We start from the raw sequence: 22,843 nt of genomic DNA, 5'->3' as shown, positions 1-22,843 counted from the left end.
GGCTGTCGATGTAAGGTCTGTCTAACAATAGTCTGGATACCGTCTTGTACTATGTCAATGTTTCTGTTGTTTTGTTAATTTGTTTATGTGCTTGGCTACATTATCTGCAGAGTCCAGACCGGGTGAGTGCTGTGCAAGGGGTGCGGCATTTAGTTTCAATAATGCGTGGCATATGTGTAAGTGGCATTACTGTGTGGCATTGTGTGTATAAGGACAATAATAATGTGCACAATAATGTGTAAGGGGAATTACTGTGTGGCATTACTTGTATAAGGGCATTACTAATGTGTGGTATAATATGTAAGTGGCATTCATTTGTGGCATTATAAGCGTTGTATTACGGTGTGGTGTAATGCTTATAAGAAGCAATGAGTCAGGGACAGTGCTAGGGGGCACCAACCAAAATCTTGCTTAGGACTAGGGCTGGCTCTAGTCAGTTTCAACAATATTAAAACTAACCAAACCAAAAGATAGCTGAGCTCACAACTTTATAAATAAGAGGTTATAAACAACAGTGGGATGTCAAGAGGATAAAATTAGCAATTTGTATGATTCTTAATCAATAAAAGCAACCACTTGACTGATCTTGGTGTATTAACATTTGAGATGAAGCATTCCTCAGGGACAGTCATTAATATAACACAGATGAATTACCAATGACCTGACCCGCTGCAGGAGTGGGAATCCTGTTGAAGTTCTTTTGTATCAGGAAAATCCTCTCTACAACACGGTGGACCACATGGATAAGCTGCCTGTGATGTATGGAGCTGTCTTATGCTGCTTTCACATTGCAAACCTGCTTTCAACCCGGTTTTTGTAAACATTTCTTAACACGGGTCTAAGCCAGTAAAACCCTTTCTCGGTATATTGCCGTTTCAATACCGGTTTTGTACCTTTCACATTCAACCCGTTTCTGAGCACATTCTCTGGATACCTAAAGCATGGCTGCTTGTATGACAACCCTGTGACAGCGCGGCAGTGCGGGTATACGTGGAGGTGACAGCGGGGTGACAGCAATCATCATATTTAGCAGTGTGCACCTTCAGCGGTGTACCAGTCTCCGGCTAACAGAACAATAACATTCCGTGTCCGGGAGAGGGAGGCAGCAACAGGAGAGAACCGGAGCTCACACAGGTCCCGAGCAGAGACACTGCAGAGTGTAATCAGGCAGGCAGACAGCCTATTACTTCCATGATGACAGTCATGTGTTCAAAATACCAGGTCTGTGGCTTTCACACTGCAAATGGATTGACTTTGAAATAGGTAGGATCGTCCTTTTGACCCGTTTTGAAATACCGGTATTCTGTAGCCGGTAAATTCAGAGTGGAGCTTTCACACTGCAGCTAGAACCGTTTTAAAATGCTTATATACAGATAAAAATCTGCAATATACCGGGTTATAGCTGCGGTGTGAAAGGGGCATAAGTTTGCAATGCCCAAAGTGTGTCCAGATAAATAACCAATATGGTCCAAGCCAAGTCCAACAGGTGGCAGTGGGTGCTGATACAAAGGGCTGACGCGTTTCGGTGCTAAGTGCAGATTTAGCAAAGGATCCAGGAATTAATAGTAACAAGCAAATTGCTACTATTAGTATACCAGCAATCCAGAACATTACTGACAGTGTACCAACACAATGCTTACAGTATACCACCTCATTGCTGACAATGTACAAACATGTAACTGACAGTGTATGAGCATGACACTGACAGTGTACCAGCAAGCCACTGACAGTGTACCAGCATGACACCAACAGTGTACCAGCACAATGCTGACAGTATACCAAGCACAACAATCAAATTATTGACAGTGTACCAGCACAGAGCTGACGGTTCAACAGCATGCCAGTGACAGTATACCCGGCATATAACTGACAGTGGGCCAGCACGACACCGACAGTGTACAAGCACAATACTGACAGTGTACCATCACAGTAATGACAAAGTTAATCAGAATTTAAAGGTAAATGCACCTTTCTCTACAGTAGCGCTACAGTTATACTGTAATTACTTGTTTAAATAAGTAACGCCAAGCTTTTCTCAGTAGCCATCGGAAAAAGTAATGCTGTAATCACACATTATATGTTTTTAAGTGAATGCTGCAGTCAGACAATATAATTACAGAGAACCGACTTTCTAACAGGGGTTTGGAACCGTTTACACTGTGTAATCTGCGTCTCCCAAGGCTGCAGTAGATGGGGGCGTAAGATTTATGTTCGCAGATGTGTTTGGCGATGATGTATTCCTTGGTTTACGCTTTGTGCCCAAAGATCTCAGAATCGAATGTGCAATAACTTTTCCGATTTCTTCGGATGATTGGAGTGAACTGGGTCAGAGAATGTGAGGAAGTTATAGGAAGTACTGGAACATAGAAGAAGGGAGAGAAAGAGAGAGGGAGAGAAAGAGGGAGAGGTTTGGGCAGCAGAGATGGAGAGCGGAGAGTACAACATTAAGGACTGAATGCAAGAGAGCAGGGAACAGGGCGAACATGTGGAGAACCAGCTTCATCCTCCAGACGGATAGAAATATCTAAGGAAACAGCATTGAGGAGGAGCTGCACTGTGACTCTCACATTATGTTGTGTGTGCAGGAGTCTACTGCAGCCTGTTGTGTGTGATCTGAGTGTACAGACGAAAGCACAAGCCTATTGCTTTGTGGCATTTGGATTGAAATGACTTTATTAAACCTGAATAGCTGTTCTGTACCTGCCTGACAGGGAGCATCGCCTCAGAGGCCATTCTTCCCTTGCATCTTTTAATAGTAAAAATGATCCACAGCCCCTTCCACCAGTGAGTTTCCTACAATCCACAGCTGGTCTGATTTCAGCACCTAACCAGGGGGGCTCTGTTTCCTTGTGCTGTGGGCCATGCGGAGTTCATGATTAATTACTGCCTAGGTACATCCTGCAGTTATTCAGTGAGTCTGTAAACTTCTGCAAAAGTTTAAAAAGTCTGGGGCTGTGTGTGTGTGTGTGGGGGGGGGGGGGGTGGGAGTGGTCAGACGTAACACCCATGCTGGAAGACACAATGAGAGTTCTAGGCTGCCTCTGGATATTTACCATTAGTCACCCTGCAATCAGAAGACTTCCATGCAACTACACATTATCCCACTGGAAAACAAGAAATTACATTGGGGAACTCAGTAAGGCGGATTGCATAGAAGATCATGATGCAGAGGGGGAAAGGCTGTATACTGGGCAATCTGGCTTATCCCTGGACTGTGACCCTGCTGCTCTGTATATTCTGCACAAAGCTCGCTCGGACCTATAACATCGATGAATCAAGCCCTGTGGTTTTTCGTGGGCCAAGTGGATCTCTGTTCGGTTACTCCGTCATTTTCCACAGCTACGATGATCATAAATGGTGAGTTTGCAGCTCCATCATGTATATTGAGGGGAGGGGGTCCATCGTGTACAGTGAATGCTATTATCCTGCCTAGAAGCTGCTGAATAAATAAGTAGAATCTGGTTGCTATGGGAAACATCTCTCACTTCTAAAAACTCACACTTTAGTCAATGTAACCATAATTTGGAGAATTAATACAGCGTTACAATGCATCTGTAAGAATGAGACTGTTGATGTCATCCATTGTGATGTCATATGAATATACGCAACTTTTTTATTCCTGCATCTTTCTTTGATTTGCTGTTGCAGGCTTATCGTTGGAGCCCCAAAATCCAACCAGACTAAATATTCAGATGTCATCAGCCCTGGGGCAATTTTTAAATGCAGGATTGGAAATAATTCAGAAAGGACGTGTGAGCCAATGGATTTGGGTGAGTGTTTAAACAGGGGAGGCTGATGATGTCATGTGTTTAATACAGGAATATATCTCATGAGGGTTTAGTAGTTGGAGCACTGTGGCTGAGTGACTGGGATGCAGGCAGGGTACATACTCTGCATAAGGGGGTTGTAGTTTATTTAAAAGGTAGCTAGGATCTCTATAGAAGAGAAGACGTGCGTGTTGTGGCTTTAGAATGATCATAGCTTGCTGGGAGCAGTAGTTCAACAGCAGCTGGAGAGCCACAGGGTTCTATCTCTTTGCTAAAATTGTCTGCTTATCTCATTAGCTTATTTGATTTGCGTTTGATTTGGGTCTTAACAATTTAGTGCCAAGTGAATTTGTCAAAATAGGTGTGAAAATTGGCAAGCAAACCTTTTAATTCATAATAATGACCTGTAATGTTTACCTTATATAGGAAATATAATTTTTTACCCAACATTTTTTATTTGAATTTATATAACAAATGTGAGCGACGCTGGCATTTTTGGCGGATATTTTGCACATCTCCCTCAGTTGTTGGCACTCAAAGGATTAATTCCAGCACGTGTGATTACACTGAGCTTCGTGACACATTCTGAATTACTGTATATACAGTACAAACAAATAATTTGACCAAACCTGATTTATAGGAAACTCTAACCCTGGGGAAATGTTTAACAGATACCTGTCATCTCAAGCTGTGTCTCTACACAGCTGCTGGCAGGGACTTTAAGTTCCACAATATCTAGCCAACCACACGATGACCCTCCCTCTAAAGCTCCATACACACTAGGGGATATTGTTCACAGAAAGGGCATTCTGAGGGATATTTTTGACAATATTGCCTAGTGTGTACACTCCATATCAGTAACGATTTTGCGCTCCAATGCATCGTTAACACCCCCTCCCTGGTCCGAACATGTTCAAACAACTGATTCCTCGTTAAAGGCGGTGCAGCATGACCATTGCTCCCCCCGTCGTTGGCAAGTGTGTATGCACTTGCGCACCCCACTGCCGCCATCATCGGTGTCAGCGGGGACTCATTTAATGTGTATGGAGCTTAATGTTCTGCTGAGGTTACCTATTTAATTTTAAAGCTTATTTGGGGCTTATTTCTCTAAAGTGTAATATTTTCAATAATTAATTCGCTCATTTCGGAATGAAGAAATGACAATAGCAAGTTTAATGTTCTACTACACAGCTTCTCAAACTTGGTCCTCATGACCCCACCCAGTGCATGTTTTCCAGGTCTCCTCATAGAATCAAGTGAAATAATTAGCTCCACCTGTGGATCTTTTAAAATGTGTCAGTGAGTAACATACCTCCCAACTTTCAGTTGGTCCGAGGACATGCAATTAGGGGCGTGGCTTACTATGGGAGGGGCATGGCCTATAATCGCTCTGTCCCCGAGGCCACGCCCCCGTTTTACGCTGTGGGGCATGGCCCTGAGGCTCTATGAGCCTCTAGCAAAGCCCCCAGCCCATCTGGATGTGGGGGATAGACGCTATGCGCACAGCGTCTATTTTCCACTCCCCAGAAACTAACGGGGACTCCCAACTGCCCCCGCGGGACACTGCCGGTGGCGGGAGGGACGCTGGAACGACCCTGAAAACCGGGACGTTCCCGCGGTTATCGGGACGGTTGGGAGGTATGGAGTAATGAATGCACCTGGAGTAATGAATGCACCTGGAGACCATGAACTGCGTGGGGTCCTGAGGACCGAGTTTGAGAACCTCTCTTCTACTACAAACATTCATTCTCCAGTCTGGAAGCCGTAGCCACAGAGGCTAAATTTGTACCAATTTGGTGGCTATTTATAGGCGATTTGATCAGTGGTGCCCCACGAGTTCTCTGCTTGGGTTCTCAGCCTAAATTAGTTATTCATTTCTGTTCTGCTTTATTATACTGTAGTTATTTGTACGCATTCTGTTTTTCTTATGCAGTATATTTACTGAATACTACGTGCATTTTGGTGCCTATTTCAGCATAGATATATAATGGTTTCACTTCCAGTACAAAGCTGCACAATGTATGTTGTATAAATAAAATAAATACAAAGTACAGCATGTATTATTTCTCATTCACAATGAAACCAAACAGGACACTCCTTGAAGTATATGTGTAAGAGGGGAGTGTTTGTCTATGTATGGGGGGCTGGGAATTCGCCACATCTGCTAGATAACATACCTTTGTGGGATGTTCTGTGCAGGAAATGGGGCTGATCTGTACAACACAACTTCCTTAAAGTTCTAAATAAGTGGTAATGTTGGCATCCTGTGGTGCTCCAGCTGATGTAACTGGAGCTTTCAGGCTTCTCGACTATCCATAACTCTCCAAGTGTCACGAGGACAGGGCAAAACGCACATAAGTGACAATATGTGCCTTAAACTCACCATCGGGTATCCCCTTGATCCCACCTGCTGTTGATACCATTAATTATCTAACTTATCTATAACCTTATCTTAATAAACTTATCCTAAAATAAAGACACGACACAAGTGCTGGCGTTTCAAAAACAGAATGTCAAATTTATTTGACAAGTTAAACTAAACTAAGACTATGAATGGTGGCGGCACCAAAGAACGGTCATTATAGGAAGGAGGGGGTTAAAGATCACTAAGTCATACATACAACGCTGGATGACCACTCTCCCTGGTCGACCACCAGGCCTGGTGGTGACGGCCATCCCCCGGGCAGAAGCGTGGCCCATGACAATCGTTGTCGAGGGAGAGTGTACCCCACTACCTACACACATACAGAGTTCTTAAAGCATGACCGTTCTTTACCGCCGCCGAAGAGGAAAAGAAAAAGGGAAGGGTGGGTGGGGCTTCTTGGACAGGGGCAGATCACTCTAACAGCGTGATCCTTCCTACCCTGCTTGGACCCTCCCCCCTGTCCTGATAGGCCTTATGCCCATCCTCATCAACATAGTCATGTGACCAACAGCATGGTGTACCCTAAGAGAACCCTTAGTGGTTTATGTCCCTTCAGGCTTAATCAGCCTTCTGTGTTTCTTAAACTCACCATCGGGTATCCCCTTGATCCCACCTGCTGTTGATACCATTAATTATCTAACTTATCTATAACCTTATCTTAATAAACTTATCCTAAAATAAAGACACGACACAAGTGCTGGCGTTTCAAAAACAGAATGTCAAATTTATTTGACAAGTTAAACTAAACTAAGACTATGAATGGTGGCGGCACCAAAGAACGGTCATTATAGGAAGGAGGGGGTTAAAGATCACTAAGTCATACATACAACGCTGGATGACCACTCTCCCTGGTCGACCACCAGGCCTGGTGGTGACGGCCATCCCCCGGGCAGAAGCGTGGCCCATGACAATCGTTGTCGAGGGAGAGTGTACCCCACTACCTACACACATACAGAGTTCTTAAAGCATGACCGTTCTTTACCGCCACAGCCAGGCCCTAGGCCGCAGCCACCGCCACCACCAAGAAAAAACGCTCAGCACCGCGTCGCTAACCAGGCAAAAATATTGCCTAAAAACAAAGCCATACCTTCAGGGCTCAAATGTACACCGTCGCTCCTGTAGAGCTCAGGGCGCTGGAAACTAATGGCGTTGTGCCAAATGACACCCCCGCCATTAGCTAACAGGTATCTCGCCACCATAGAGTTCACCTTCTTGCGTGAACGCTCTATGCTGGTGCATGATCTCGCTGCCCTCCACACTATCCTGGATATCATGGAGGACCACACCAACCTGCATGACGGCAACACCTGGGCTATGATGTGGAGGTCCCGGACAATCATGGAGCGCAGCTCCAGGACAGATCCCTGTCCGAGGTCATTCCCGCCAAGGTGGAATATGATGACCTCCGGGACCCCAAACTGCTTAACGGCACTGATCATTCGGGCCTGCAGTGAACACCATTTCATGCCCCTAACACCCAACCACCTAACCTCCCCCGCCTGTGGAAACATGCATACATCAGAGGCGTTCATTGCCTGCGAGGCCCAATACACAAATGAATGGCCCAACATCCACACGGACTTAACGTCCCGTCGATCTGAAATATGCACACAAAAAGTTAGTTAGTTGGATGAAGGTACTCGTCATTGCACTCACACGCTGCATAGGTTATGAAGAAGGGAGGAGGAAAAACCGTGGCCGACCAGCTCTTGAGGCACAAAACACACCGCCCGGAGTAAACTACCAAGTACGCCATGCCAGATTGTAATTATAGCCAAATTGTGCCCCCGGGCGGATGCGAAAACACACCTCAAGGCCCCCACTGGAAGTTGGCGAGCGCTTATGCGTCCAGTCGACCATGGTGATCAGTGATAGATAGAGACGGCCGAATGTACCTTCGGAATGCTGCCGAGCGCCATCGACCCAGAGATTGAATCTCTGCGTCGGAGCGGCCCTCCGCAGCCGCCGAGGTAGCAGCCCCGATCCGGAAGGAATGCGACCCAAATTCCTTCGAATCAAGGCCTATGGCCTCCAGCGCCCGTCCCAAGACGTGCCCAAATTGGTATTTGGTGAGAGGCGACCCGTCCTCATGCATCAACCAAGCACCAGGCAGATCCGGGCGTGCCTGTGTCCAGGCCGTGGTCAGCGCCACAGGGCACGCCCCCTCCACCGTACATGGGAGCAGGGACAGCCATCTCCCCCTACCAGCCTGGTCTGTCTTGGATCGTCGCAGGTGACACAGCACCGAATCCTCTTGGACCACTACATCGTCCACGGACAAAGGTGAAGGAGCCCGTTTTGACGGAGCCACCAGCTCTCCCACCCTGAAGGCCCCGTGATATGCCATTGCAAACGCCGTTCGGAACAAAAGGACCTCGTAGGCAGGCCAACAAATGTCCCCTAGGGCGTCCAGCAAAGCTGGTAGCAATGCCATATCAATCGGGCGTCTCCGGTCTGGGGGCGCCGGCGAGGCTCTCCGCCAGCCACGTAATGCTCTCGACACCAAAAACGACCGGGACGGGTCCGCCCTACCCTGCAAAGCAGAAAAGAAAGACACCCCCGCCAGTATCCTGCGCACTGAAGCGACAGAACGACCTAAGGAGTATAAACTCCATACGAAGGCCACCATGGCCGCATTAGGTGTCTTACCTGCTTGAGGGGCCGACAGCCGAAACTGTTCCCACTCCTGCCAACCAGCCCGATAGCACTGCAGCGTCGTGGGTGCAATAGCCCGCATGGCTAGCCCCTCCATTCCGGCCTGATCATCTGCCAAACATAAGAGGGACAACATTCACCAACGGGATCAGCATGAGGTGCCAGGGCCCTGAACTTTGCCCAGTCAGCCCTGGACAAGGCGTCCGCCACGGAGTTATCCACCCCGGGAATATGTCTTGCCACGAAGTTAATGTTTAGCAGCAAACATTTTAGCACCAGCCGCGCTAAGAGGCGAACTACTGGAAGGGAGGAGGAACCCTGGCGGTTGATAGCGTGCACTACTCCCAGGTTATCACACCAGAATATGATGCTAGCATTGCGTAGCCTGTCACCCCATATCTCCAAAGCCACCACTATGGGAAGCAGCTCGAGGAGCAACAAGTTTTTTGTGAGGCCCTCGGTGAACCACTCCGGAGGCCATGGTGCTGCGCACCATGACCCATCCAGGAAAGCTCCAAAACCCACCCCTCCCGCGGCATCAGTAAACAACTGCAGTTGGTGATTGTCGCAGGGGGGGGAAGGCCATATGAGGACCCCATTGAAATGCTCTAAGAAGGATAGCCACACTCGCAGGTCCCTTTTCAGCTCGGCTGAGAGCCGTATGAAATGCAAGGGATGCCTGACCCCAGAGACGGATCTCTCAAGTTTTCTACAGAAAACCCGCCCCATGGGAATCACCCTGCACGCAAAATGTAGCAGACCCAACAAAGACTGCATTTGGCGCAGCTGCAGCTTACCTGTGTGGAGCGCGAGGGATATTGCCGCCCTCAGACGGGCCAGCTTGTCCAGAGGCAACCTGCAGCATCCGGCAATCGTGTCGATCTCGATGCCCAAGAAGGAAAGGCAGGAAACCGGCCCCTCCGTCTTGTCAGCTGCCACCGGTACCCCTAGATACTGGAACAGGCCCTGCATGTATGCTAGCAAAGTTCCACAGCGCGATGATTCCGCGGGGCCCACACACAGGAAGTCATCCAGATAGTGGGCCACCCCGGACTCCCCTGATCCCGTAACGACGCACCAGTGCAAAAAGCTACTGAAACGTTCGAAGAAGGCGCAGGAGATCGAACAGCCCATGGGCAAGCACCTGTCCACGTAAAAACCCGTGGGGAGGCGAAAGCCCATGAACCGAAAAGACTCCGGGTGCAGGGGGAGGAGGCGAAAGGCCGACTCGATGTCAATCTTTGCCAGTAGTGCCCCTAGGCCATAACCCCGAACCATTGTTAAAGCCTGTTCGAAAGACTGGTATCGAACTCGGCACAATTCTTCGGGGATGGCGTCATTCACCGAGCTGCCCACAGGATGTGACAGGTGTTGAATGAGCCGATACTTGCCCGGGGCCTTCTTGGGAACCACTCCCACTGGTGATAAGACTAAATTGGCCACTGGGGGGAACTGGAAAGGACCTATCATCCTACCCAGTGAAACCTCCTTAGCCACCTTATCCAAAACCACCCCGGGCATCTGTATGGCAGATTTTAAATTTCGGGGTGACGAGGTCGACACCTCCCCGTCAATGGGAAGGCGAAAACCTACGTCAAATCCTGACCGCAAGAAGGAAGCCTCCTCCTTATGAGGGTATGCCGCCAGCCAGCTGGCCATGCGGTCGAGTCTAATTGGGGAAACGGCCTTAGTGAGGGTGTCCGCCTGCTGCTTGCGCGGCCGGCGGGCCTCCCTGCTTTCCTTTCTTGCATTCTTTGGCCGTGTGGGGGCCCCAACACTTAGTGCAACAGTGCTTGTATTTGCATCGCGCCCCCAGGGAACAGCCTGCCCCGTTGTAACCATAGCAGCGCCCAGCGGAGGGTCCCCCCGCCCCCCCTCCTGCGCGAAAGGGCGTCGCGGCCTTCTTTGGAGGAGGGGTGGGGGCCGCAGTCGGTGGAGCTGCGGGTTTTGGGCCCATCCAGATCTCCACATCCTTGCAGCCTAAGTTCATGATTGCTAGCCCTGACTGTTTCCTTCTGAAACTCTCGTCATAGGATCGCCATGTCGAGTCCCCATCAGTAAGGAACATAGAATGCATCATGTGTATGTAACGCATTACATTCATGTGTTCCTGGGGCCTAGTTTCCAGGTAACAGGCTGCAAACATGAAGAGACCCGCTTGCCACCTGTGGTAAGTGCAAAAAGCCTCCTCCCCAATCCCTCCTTTTCGCATAGCTGCGCGATAATCTTTTTCATCCTGTGCGGTCATCTTAAAGAAATTCACGTATTTTCCATCTCTAATACGCTCTTGCACACTGCGTCTCAGGCCTCTAAGCACAGCGGTATTCTCACACTGCACCACCTGACCTCTAGGGTATAAGGGGGACCCTGAGCTACCACTGGAACTAGAATGACGGCGACGTCGCCCGTGGCGACGCCGACGTCTCCTTGACTTTCGTCCACCCTCCTCCCCGGACGTCTCTGAGCCTGAACGTCCCGAGGATGAGGAGGAGGTGCGGGAGTCCCTACGCCTGCGCCGTTTGCTCTTTCTTTTTGACCCACCTGAAGTGCCGTCCCGAGGCACGAGGCTCATTTCCGAGGGTCCACCGTGGGCAGGGTCATCCGTGGAGGCTGGCCGGACAGCTGCAGCCGTGGATGTGGAAGCTTCAGGAGCTTGAGTGACACCTGCTCCCATCGATGCTTGGGCCGACGTGGAGGGCACGGGCAAGGGAGGCGGGGATGCCACCGGGGAAGGCGCCGCATTTAGAGGTTGCCCCAAGAAAGATGACAGCAGCGCCAGGAGCTGTCGCGCATCCTCCCCCTCCATAGGGGCACGGGGGCCCGGGGTTGCCTGGGCTACAGTTGGGACCCCACTAGTGGGAGCCACTGAGGGCCCTCCCTCTGTATGCTGTTGAGGGATTCTCCTAGCAGCCTGCAACAGGCGCCATTTTGCCAGCCGCAAAGGGGCTAACGCTGCCATCCTCCTGGTAGGGGTGGCAGTGGGGGCACTTAATGCATTAACCGCCCGTGTAGGGCGCGTGACTGAGGGCTGTCTATATCCCACCCCAGGCTGCGTTGATCTAATCGCCCGCCTGGGGACACTGGGAGCGTCCCTAGCCCTTATGCTAAGCCTACCCCTTGACTGCTGTGGTGCAGGAACGCTGGGGGCAGCAGATGCGACCAGGCCTGAATCAGGCCCCGCCTGGCGGGTGCCTGACCTGGTCGCCCTGCGAATTAATGTCCCACGCGGGCCGCGGGTCTCCTGCCCGCGCCCGCGACTATCAGCACCACGGGCGCTACCCCTGCCCGACCCCCCTGTAGCTGGAGAGGCTGCGGCGCTGCGGCCGCGGCCTCTCCTCGCGCGTGACGCGGTCGGTTGCCCGGCCGCGTCATCCACTTGCGCCCTGGCCGCGTGCACTACAGTCCCCCGGGCGTTAGCGCTGCCCGACCCCCTTGCTGCCGGAGAGGCAGCGGCGCCACGACCGCGGCCTCCCCTCGCGTGTGACGCGGCCGGCCGCCCGGCCGCGTCATCCACACGCGCCCCAGCCGGCTCATCGCGCCCACGTGCGCTAGACAACGCCGGTCCCCGCCGTGACCCCCCCCGGGTTACAGGACCCGGAGAGACCTCAGAGCCGGACCCAGCGCGACCCCTGCACGTGAGCGCAGACTCTGCCAAACGGGCAGGCAGCCTGGATACCCTGGACGGACGGGGCATAGCTGCAGCGGAGCAAGGCCTATGTAAGGTAGGAAATAGAGACAGAAGGGAAGGACAGAGTATGCTGTTGCTATAAAGAGATAGAAAGGAGAGATTAACAGCTATTAATTTTAGAGAAAAACCTGACTCAGAGGGGAAGCTGCACTGGAGGTCTTGCCTGGTCAGCAGCTTCTTGGACAGGGGCAGATCACTCTAACAGCGTGATCCTTCCTACCCTGCTTGGACCCTCCCCCCTGTCCTGATAGGCCTTATGCCCATCCTCATCAACATAGTCATGTGACCAACAGCATGGTGTACCCTAAGAGAACCCTTAGTGGTTTATGTCCCTTCAGGCTTAATCAGCCTTCTGTGTTTCTATTTATTTGCTTGTTTTTGTGGGAACAGCAATGGTGATAGTGCATACCTCCCAACTGTCACGATTACAGCGGGACAGTCCCGATTTTCGGGTCCTGTCCCGCTGTCCCACCTGCGGCAGGCATTGTCCCGCTGCGGGGGGTGGCAGTTGGGAGACCCTTCAATCTAATAGAATAGACGCTGTGCGCATGCACACAGCGTCTATTCTCGTATGAAAATGAGGTTGCGGCTAATTAGCATAAGCCAGACCCTCATTTGCATATGCCCCGCCCCCTTTCCAGGCGCTCCCCGCGCGAGTGTCCCTATTTCATCAGCACAGAAGTTGGGAGGTATGATAGTGGTTCATGATCAAACTGGATTACACATGGAAGCAACTGGGGGATTAGGGACACACACAAGGGTGTAGCAGCTACTATGGGCCCCAGAACTGAGAAAGGCCACATTCCCTGTCACAGTTACATGTGTGCTATATAAGGGTGTAGCTACTATAGGTGTAGGGAGTGAAGCTGCTATGGGCAGGACCAGCGAGAGGAGGAGAGGTGTGGGCAGCAGCACACACTTACAGCATGTGTGGTGCTGACAGCATCAGCATCTCACTGACAGTGACACAGCACATGCTGTAGGTGTGTGCTGCTGCTGAGGATGGGGGGAATAACACTCCCCCCTCAAATTTAGAGTATTTTTTCACCCTCCCCTTAAACATTTTGGGGTGTGGCCTAATCGCGGGCGATGTACACGCCTCCTGTGATTATGCCACGCCCCCAAAATGTTACCAGGGCCCAGCATACTTCTCGCTGGCCCTGGCTATGGAGCCCAGAACTGATAGGGACCTACTTCCCTGTCACAGTTACATGTGTTATATACAGGGTGTAGCTACTGTAGGTGCAGGGAGTGCAGCTGCTATGGGGCCCAGAGCTGAGAAGGGCCACCTTCCCTGTCACAGTTACATGTGTTATATACAGGGGTGTAGCTACCATAGGTGCAGGGAATGCAGCTGCTATGGGGCCCAGAGCTGAGAGAGGCCACCTTCCCTGTCACAGTTACATGTGTTATATACAGGGTGTAACTACCATAGGTGCAGGGAGTGCAGCTGCTATGGGGCCCAGAGCTGAGAGGGGCCACTTTCCCTGTCACAGTTACATGTGTTATATACAGGGTGTAGCTACCACAGGTGCAGGGAGTGCAGCTGCTATGGGGCCCAGAGCTGAGAGGGGCCACCTTCCCTGTCACAGTTACATGTGTTATATACAGGGTGTAACTACCATAGGTGCAGGGAGTGCAGCTGCTATGGGGCCCAGAGCTGGGAGGGGCCACCTTCCCTGTCACAGTTACATGTGTTATATACAGGGTGTAGCTACTGTAGGTGCAGGGGGTGCAGCTGCTATGGGGCCCAGAGCTGGGATGGGGCCACCTTCCTTGTCACAGTTACATATGGTTAACCCTAAATTAAGCCCTTATCTTCCAAATTGATCCTCCACCTGTGGGGTGAGGGCTACTGGCCTGTAGACATTGAAGGCTGTTCTAAGTTGGAAAAACATGACTTGTTAAAGCCTCAGTTGTGAAAGAAGAGTTGGCACAGTTGGCTGATCTGAAGGGTCACAGATACACGGCAATGTGTATAATCCATCAGCCATGTGTGTCAAGTGAGATTTGTCTGACAGTTTTATTCCTTGGTTAGTGCTTTATACATGTTTATTGCCTGCAGTGCTTATTTCATCATTCTTAAAGGAAAGTTGGTGAATTAAAATTAGATCATTTGTACAATACAGTAAAAGTCCACAAATGTTGTGGGGGGGATAAAAATAAACAATAGTAATAAGGAATGCACATTATATAGCCATTCAGTAATGAATCCCAATAGATTGTAAGCTTGCGAGCAGGGCCCTCCTACCTTCATGTCAGTTTGTTTCTACCCAGTTTTTTTTATCACTGTTGTTTCCAATAGTAAAGCGCAACAGAATCTGCTGCTCTATATAAGAAACTGTAAGTGAATAAATAAATAGAAGGTATGATGTAATGTGGACCCCATTCAGCAGATCATGGGTCTTGCTTTCCCATATTGGTGATACAGATGGAGCCTTTAACTAGATGTCTCTGGATAGCCATGGTTCACCAAGGCCTGTTGTTCTCAGCTGCAATACAATACATAGAACAATACAGTAGGGGATTAGCATGGGATTAGGGGGTTATTCTAGTTCATTCTTTCTGACAAAATCCTTCTTAGATGGACAAAACCATGTGCATTGCGGGTGGGGCAGATGTTACTTGTGCAGAGAGAATTAGATTTGGGTGGGGTTTTTCTTCAAAGTGAGATCTATATTGCAGTGTAAAATAAAGCAGTCAGTATTTTCCCTGCACAGAAACAAAAAAACTCACCCAAATCTAATTCTCTCTGCACATGTTACATCTGCCCCCCCCTGCAGTGCACATGGTTTTGTCCATCTAAGAAGGATTTTGTCAGAAAGAATGAACTAGAATAAACCCCTAAGTCCGACAGCTCTGGCTCACTTGTAGATTTGGGTTTTATAGCGGCTGTGGATTAGTTGGTCACCAGCAAGTTGTCATTAGGTCGATACATTTAGGTTGACATGAGTCTAGGTCAACATGGATTAGGTCGACAGGGTCATTAGGTTGACATGGGTTAGGTCAACAGCAAAAAGGTCGACATGGGATTTTCACAGTTTTTCCCCCGAATGTCGACACAGTCGACATGGGCACAGGTTAAAGAGCACAGCGTCCCCTTGCATGGCACGCTTCGCTCGCCATGCTTCAGCTCGGTGCCTCACTATGCTTGGCACACTATTTTATTCTCCCACCATGCCCTAGTGGATGTTAGGGCATAAAATACCGCCTGTCGACTCAAAAAACAGTGAAAAAAACCCATGTCGACCTTTTGACTGTTGACCTAACCCATGCCGACCTAATGACCCTGTCAACCTAATGACCCTGTCGACCAGGACTCATGTCGACCTAGACTCATGTCGACCTAAATGCATGTCGACCAAGACATATGTCGACCGAGACATATGTCGACCTAATGACTGTCTAACAACTTGTTGGAGACCGTATCCCTTTATAGCAATGGAAACATTTGGCACAGGAAATGGTTTACCAGTGTTGCCCTTACAGCTCTCAGCACCAGGGACTTTCCTCAACCCTGCCTATCTTTGCCTTTCCGCAGCCTACCCATAACCCTCAGCCAAATACCAAGCCCCAACAACCTCCTCCATTAGCCTAACCTTACCCCAAGTGTCTATCCATAACCTGACCTCTGACCCTGTTGACATTTTGGCTGTCCACCATCTGGTGTCAACCTATTGACTGTCTGTCTATATTCCTTTTGGATGCAACAGTGACTTGTGTCATTGCAGGCTAATATTACCAAATTTGCTGTCCGGATCACTGTGCCACAAACTGCATTAAAAGAAAGATAAACCATCACAGTGCAGTCAAAGACCCAGCAACACACTGAGAGAATTTTATTGATTTCTGGATTCTGTCTGTGTATTCCAGACATGTCCTTGGATGAGTAGATACAGTTTATCATTGTTGTTGCTGTTGGATATGACACAGCGTTATTTTCTGGATACAGCATTGTCCAATAGAAAGAGAACAGAGCTGGTTATAGGCCAGGGTAAAACAAGGAAATCACTAATAGTGGACTCTGCTGGTTCATATAAAGACAAGCACCTGAGATCTGCAGAGAGAAGCCAGACACACAATGTCATGTATTCCGTATAAGCTGCCACAGAGCTCGTGTAACCCAATAAATAAAAGTCATTTTAAAGTGTAAGATGTTTTTCTAAAAAAAGATACAGATGGGTCTTGTCCCATCCTTGCTGGCGGGTCGCCATGGCGTCTGCGCTGGCGACCCGCCAGCAGCCACGCCAGCGAGGAGACTGAGACGCGCGTGCATCTCACGCGCACGCGCGTCTCAGTCTCCGTCGCTAGCGCGACGGAAACCCTGTCCGTCTCCGCCTCAGGGAGACGGACAGGGTTAGGGGGGGGTTAGGGGGGGTGCGGGCAGTCGGCGGGGACCCCGGGTTACCGCCGGCAAGCCGGCGGGGACCCGGGGAAACGTATGGAAGCGCCGTCGGAAGGGGACGCGCGCGCGTCCCCTTCTCACGATCGCCATGGTGCTGGCGGGGGATGGCGGCTGGCGACGCCAGCGCCATCCCCTGCCAAGATGGGAAAAGACCCATCTGTAGGTCATAATGGGGGAATGGGATCATTGGCTAGACAGTAACTAGGGAGACAACACTAGGTCGACATGACTGAAGGTCAACATGGGTTAGGTCGACATGGGGAAGGTCGACAGACAAAAGGTCGACATGGGGTTTCTCACTTTTTTGTCCTGAATTTCGACACAGTCGACATGGACACTGAAACGTAGCACTGCGTCCCCTCGCATGGCTCTCTGCGCTCGACATGCTTCGGGCACGGTGCCTCGCTACACTTGGCACACTATTTTATTCTCTCGCTACGCCCTAGTGGATGGTAGGGCATGAAAGAAATAAGGTGGAAAAACCCCATGTCGACCCTTTTGACTGTCGACCTAAAGACTTGCCGACCTTCAGTCATGTCGACCTTCATGCATGTTGACCTTCAGTCATGTCGAAGTGGTTACTGTGGAGACCTAGTGACCATATCCCTTTACTAAGAAGGGATTTCTATTTCACATGGGTTGTTGCCATGGGCAACCAATCAAATACTATCTTTTATCTTCTAGAAGGTGCTAAATAAATAAGTAGATTCTGATTGGTTACCCATAGCAACATCCCATGTGAAATACAACTCTCATCTTAGTAAATTCCCCCCCAATGCCATGTTAATACATTGTAAGATTTTACATTTGTCTTTGGACTAAAGTGTATTCTCCAAATGATATCCTAATACGCAGGGTTGCTGAATCAAGCAGTGAAATGAGTAGAGTAACGGGGCAGAAGTTGCTAGTAACAACCAATTAGCTAAAAAAAGATAGGTAGATATGGGTTACTTCTCCATTGGTTCACTCAACAAGTATAGTATACATATACAGTATCAGCTCATGTATTTAACTCTAATTTATGTTAACTTTTTAAATAGCCTACATTCTGCATTGTACAGTAGTAGTGGCAGCAGCGGCAGTGGTAGTAGTAGCAGTAGTAGCAGTAGTAGTAGTAGTAGTGGCAGCAGCGGCAGTGGTAGTAGTAGCAGTAGTAGCAGTAGTAGTAGTAGTAGTAGTAGCAGTAGTAGTAGTGGCAGCAGCGGCAGTGGTAGTAGTAGCAGTAGTAGCAGTAGTAGTAGTAGTAGTGACAGCAGCGGCAGTGGTAGTAGTAGCAGTAGTAGCAGTAGTAGTAGTAGTAGTAGTGGCAGCAGCGGCAGTGGTAGTAGTAGCAGTAGTAGCAGTAGTAGTAGTAGTAGTGGCAGCAGCGGCAGTGGTAGTAGTAGCAGTAGTAGCAGTAGTAGTAGTAGTAGTGGCAGCAGCGGCAGTGGTAGTAGTAGCAGTAGTAGCAGTAGTAGTAGTAGTAGTAGCAGTAGTAGTAGTGGCAGCAGCGGCAGTGGTAGTAGTAGCAGTAGTAGCAGTAGTAGTAGTGGCAGCAGCGGCAGTGGTAGTAGTAGCAGTAGTAGCAGTAGTAGTAGCAGTAGTAGTAGTAGTGGCAGCAGCGGCAGTGGTAGTAGTAGCAGTAGTAGTAGTGGCAGCAGCGGCAGTGGTAGTAGTAGCAGTAGTAGCAGTAGTAGTAGTAGTAGTAGTGGCAGCAGCGGCAGCAGCGGCAGTGGTAGTAGTAGCAGTAGTAGTGGTAATAGTAGTAGCAGTAGTAGTAGTAGTAGTAGTAGTGGCAGCCAGCAGCGGCAGTGGTAGTAGTAGCAGTAGTAGTGGTAATAGTAGTAGCAGTAGTAGTAGTAGTGGCAGCCAGCAGCGGCAGTGGTAGTAGTAGCAGTAGTAGTAGCAGTAGTAGTAGCAGTAGTAGCAGTAGTAGTAGTAGTAGTAGTGGCAGCAGCGGCAGTGGTAGTAGTAGCAGTAGTAGTAGTAGTCATGGCAGCAGCGGCAGTGGTAGTAGTAGCAGTAGTAGTGGTAATAGTAGTAGCAGTAGTAGTAGTAGTAGTGGCAGCCAGCAGCGGCAGTGGTAGTAGTAGCAGTAGTAGTAGCAGTAGTAGTGGTAATAGTAGTAGTAGCAGTAGTAGTAGTAGTGGCAGCAGCGGCAGTGGTATAGTAGCAGTAGTAGTGGTAATAGTAGTAGCAGTAGTAGTAGTGGCAGCAGCGGCAGTGGTAGTAGTAGCAGTAGTAGTGGTAATAGTAGTAGCAGTAGTAGTAGTAGTGGCAGCCAGCAGCGGCAGTGGTAGTAGTAGCAGTAGTAGCAGTAGTAGTAGTAGTAGTAGTGGCAGCAGCGGCAGTGGTAGTAGTAGCAGTAGTAGTAGTAGCAGTAGTAGTGGTAATAGTAGTAGCAGTAGTAGCAGCAGCGGCAGTGGTAGTAGCAGTAGTAGTGGTAATAGTAGTAGCAGTAGTAGTGGCGGCAGTGGTAGTAGCGGTAGTAGTAGGGATTTATTTGTAAGAAAATAAGGCTACCATATTACAGTATGTTGGGATACAGGATATTTAATAGTTTCAAAACTACTTGAAAAGAGAAGGTTCGTAAACATTGGTGCTGTATACAGTAGTTAATTTCCCATCGTTACTGATATGTGAAGAATCAAGTTCACGGTCCGGCAGCCAATCAGAGCGGCTGCCGGTATTCAGGCTCTGATTGGCTCACTCACCAGACGATGCCGCATTTTAAATGTCCGGTGGTGAAGGAGAAGCCTGCGCTCCAGGAGCAGTGGGCTGCAGCGGGGGCAGCTCAGCAGAGAAATTTGGGGGTTGCGGTGGGCGGAATGAGTGGCCCCTTTTATCTCTGTCAGAGTGGCCGGGCCCGGGACAGCTGTTCCCACAGAACCCCCTTGATGGCAGCCCTGTCAACCCATTCACCTCACTATTAAATATATCTCTGCAATCTCTAGCATTACCTACTTTTAATATTTATTTTTCTCTCTGTACCTACTAACACTTCCCACCTGTCTCCTTCCATCCCCACTCTTTCCTTTCTTTTCTCCACCCATCCATTTTTTCCAACCTCGTCATCTCCCTCACCAAATGTTCTCTCTATCACTGTCCCTCATTCTCTCCTGTCCATCTTTGTCAGTGGTGGTAGGGATCAGAGATCACACCAACTGTCATTGCAAGCCAATGTAATAACCATTGTTATCAGCAGTGGGTTTTATTATATATATACAGCCAATCTAGGGCAGGGGGGCTTGGGGCGGTGGGCTGGTCCATCAGCATATGGGAAGGCCCAGCGTTTCTTGGGCATCCCCTTGAAACTTCTGGGCGTTCTCATGCTAATGGAGCCGTGACGGACATGTCAGCTGCCCGCCCACTTCTACCCGAGCCTACACGTATATGTAAGGTTGCGCAGAACAACCTTACATATGCGCTGCACCTTTCATATCTTTTGATAGTCGCTGACCAATTGAAAGATGTGGGAGGCTCCCGATGGCATGCGAATGGATGTTTATGTAAAACATCCAGTGTGAACGTACGTGCATTGCGAATGGTTGGCCGGCGTACCACCATTCGCAAGGCAGGATCTGCGTCACTCGCAAGGATGCGAATTCGAGCGACTGTACCAGAATATTCCCCTTCAACTGTATTACAAGTAAAACATTTCTTAAAATTTACTTTTGTATTGTGATCATATTATTTCAAATTTGAAAATTCTAATCAATAATATAATATATCTCTGTCATTGATGAACTATTATACAGAAGCAGGTTTTTTTTTAAAAGAATTTTATATTCATAGCATATTTTCTCCAAGAAAAGTACATATACCGCAACCCAGATTGGTAGGCGTGGTCTTTACCACTTCCTTAGCGATGGTTACCCAACTATATAAATAATACACTGAATAAATGGCATTGCCTCAATTGTAACAGTTATGTCATTTATAAACGACTCTGTCTATTTATTTCTCACTTGTGGAATCCTGACAGTGCATGTTTTCTACGCATCCTCAATAATAATTACTACCACCTGTAGGTCTATTGTGTTAGTCAATTAACACACTGGTGCTCCTAATGATTAAGGCAAATGTAAGCATCCGATCAATTTAGTAACTGCTCAACACAGTAGGTATCAAAGATGTGTCCTGTGTTCAGCGATGTAACGCTGCAACTTCTCAAGGTCTACCCGAGGATGCATAGAGTGTTTCTATGCTATGAGGACAGAATTGCTGGAGAGAAACCTTTTTAGATCCCTCCCCTCGCAATAAGAAATGGGGCAGTAGTCCAACGCTCATTATATTGGCATTGTCATAAGCAAGCTGCACAAGAACCCTCAATCATTGTCAGTACAGACTCTTATTGGAGTAATTGAAAAATGCTAAATCCTAGGATGGGCCTCCTTAATAAAGAAAAAAACGCACCTATATATAGACATTTTAATAAAATGTTAACATAATCCAGAAATATTCCAATTTGAAAAGCTGTCTTCTTTAGGTTATGTGTGTACTGGGCCGGGGTAACACATTTCTCTATGACACACGGTTCAGCACTGAATATCTTTACTTGCGCCATAGGTATGTGTCTTGGAAAAGAGGTGTGGCTTTGAAAGGGGGCGTGACTTTGCATAAATCCCTCAATTGTTCGGCGATATGGAGGTACGAGAGGTACGGGCTTCCTCAATGGAGTGCTGTGTCTGCACATGCCAGCTCCTACACACTGAGAGGAGCCAGGTGCTGCACATACTTTTACAGTGCAGCACCTGGATCCTATCAGTGAGCAGGAGCTGGCACTTTGGTGTCAAGTCTTGGGTGATCCCCGGGTGGTCTGTACCCAACAAGTGATGCCATTGGCAATGGGTGTGTTATAAAAGATCTACATAGACCGTTAAGAGCTCAACACCATATGGGTCAACAGGCATTAGGTCAACATGCAAAAGGACAGTACAAAAGAACATGTAAATGTTATGCCGGCCACACATCAGAAAGATATCGTTCCAACCAGCCAACTTTTTGGCTGGTTGTAATGAAATCTGTCTAGTGTGTGGGAGCAAACGATCAGCTGTTTGCTTCCACACGCTTAAAACTGGCCATAAAACGGGCAAAACTGTCATTCCAACTAGCTGGGAAAAACCTGTTTGATTTTTCCCATCTTATCGTTCTGGTGTAGGGGGAAAGTTCCCCCAACTAAGCGATAAGTAGGCATACACTGACCAGCAGTGTCCGCCTACTCCTTCTCCATTACCGGAGCTCAGTGTCACCAGGACATGCTGCTTGTCAAAGACACTGCTCCCCCGCAATTCCCAGCAAAATTTCTGCCCGGGGACTCCGTTTTAGAACCTGAGCGGGTACCCGGGGATTCGTTGGGCTCTGCTATACAGAAAGTTGAGGTGTAAGTGGTGGACACAAAAAAGGTAAAAAAAAAAGTTTTTTATGTTTTTTGTGTCATTTGTGTGTTTATCTCCTGTGTCCTCAATCGCTGGTAATGTAAACCTTCACAGCGTTGACTACTTCTGCCACCCTTTGAGCAACGTGCATCACTGCTGCACTGGGTATGGATTTCTATTCCCAATCCTAGTCCACTCAGTTGGTAATCCTAAGAAGAGTTTAAAAAAAATGTAAACCCCCCAAAAAACTTGTATTGACCATATATGTGTTGACTAGTGCCATTTGTGTTGACTATTGCCATGTTGGCCTTTTGACCGGTCTACGTTTTGCCGATTGATCTTTGACTCTTTCGGCCATATGGTGTTAACCTATGAAGTGTCTATCCATAGTCCAGAACATTTGTGTAATATGTAAGGGTACTGTGTTGAAATAATTGGAGATATAAGATGGTTGATTATATGTTCTGTCAAACTGACGAATGCCCTACTGTATTTCTGAACCTATTTATATGTTGCTTACATTACGTTGTGCAACCAAAGTTATTC

General features: G+C 48.7%; 1 protein-coding gene across 1 annotated transcript in view; it reads left to right on the top strand.

The window, feature by feature from the left end:
* The first annotated feature begins 3,000 nt into the window (after nucleotides 1–3,000).
* ITGA4 (integrin subunit alpha 4) overlaps nucleotides 3,001–22,843 on the top strand; it is a 129,192-nt gene continuing 109,349 nt past the window's right edge. Inside the window, exons 1-2 of the mRNA XM_083154694.1 lie at nucleotides 3,001–3,357; nucleotides 3,649–3,770. Coding sequence (XP_083010820.1) covers nucleotides 3,161–3,357; nucleotides 3,649–3,770 — 319 coding nt within the window. The 5' untranslated portion in view covers nucleotides 3,001–3,160. The remainder of the gene's footprint in view (nucleotides 3,358–3,648; nucleotides 3,771–22,843) is intronic.

Source organism: Crinia signifera, chromosome 7, assembly GCF_055691185.1.
Source record: "Crinia signifera chromosome 7, ASM5569118v1, whole genome shotgun sequence".
Lineage (NCBI taxonomy): Eukaryota > Metazoa > Chordata > Amphibia > Anura > Myobatrachidae > Crinia > Crinia signifera.
This window is presented reverse-complemented; position numbering and strand designations above follow the sequence as displayed.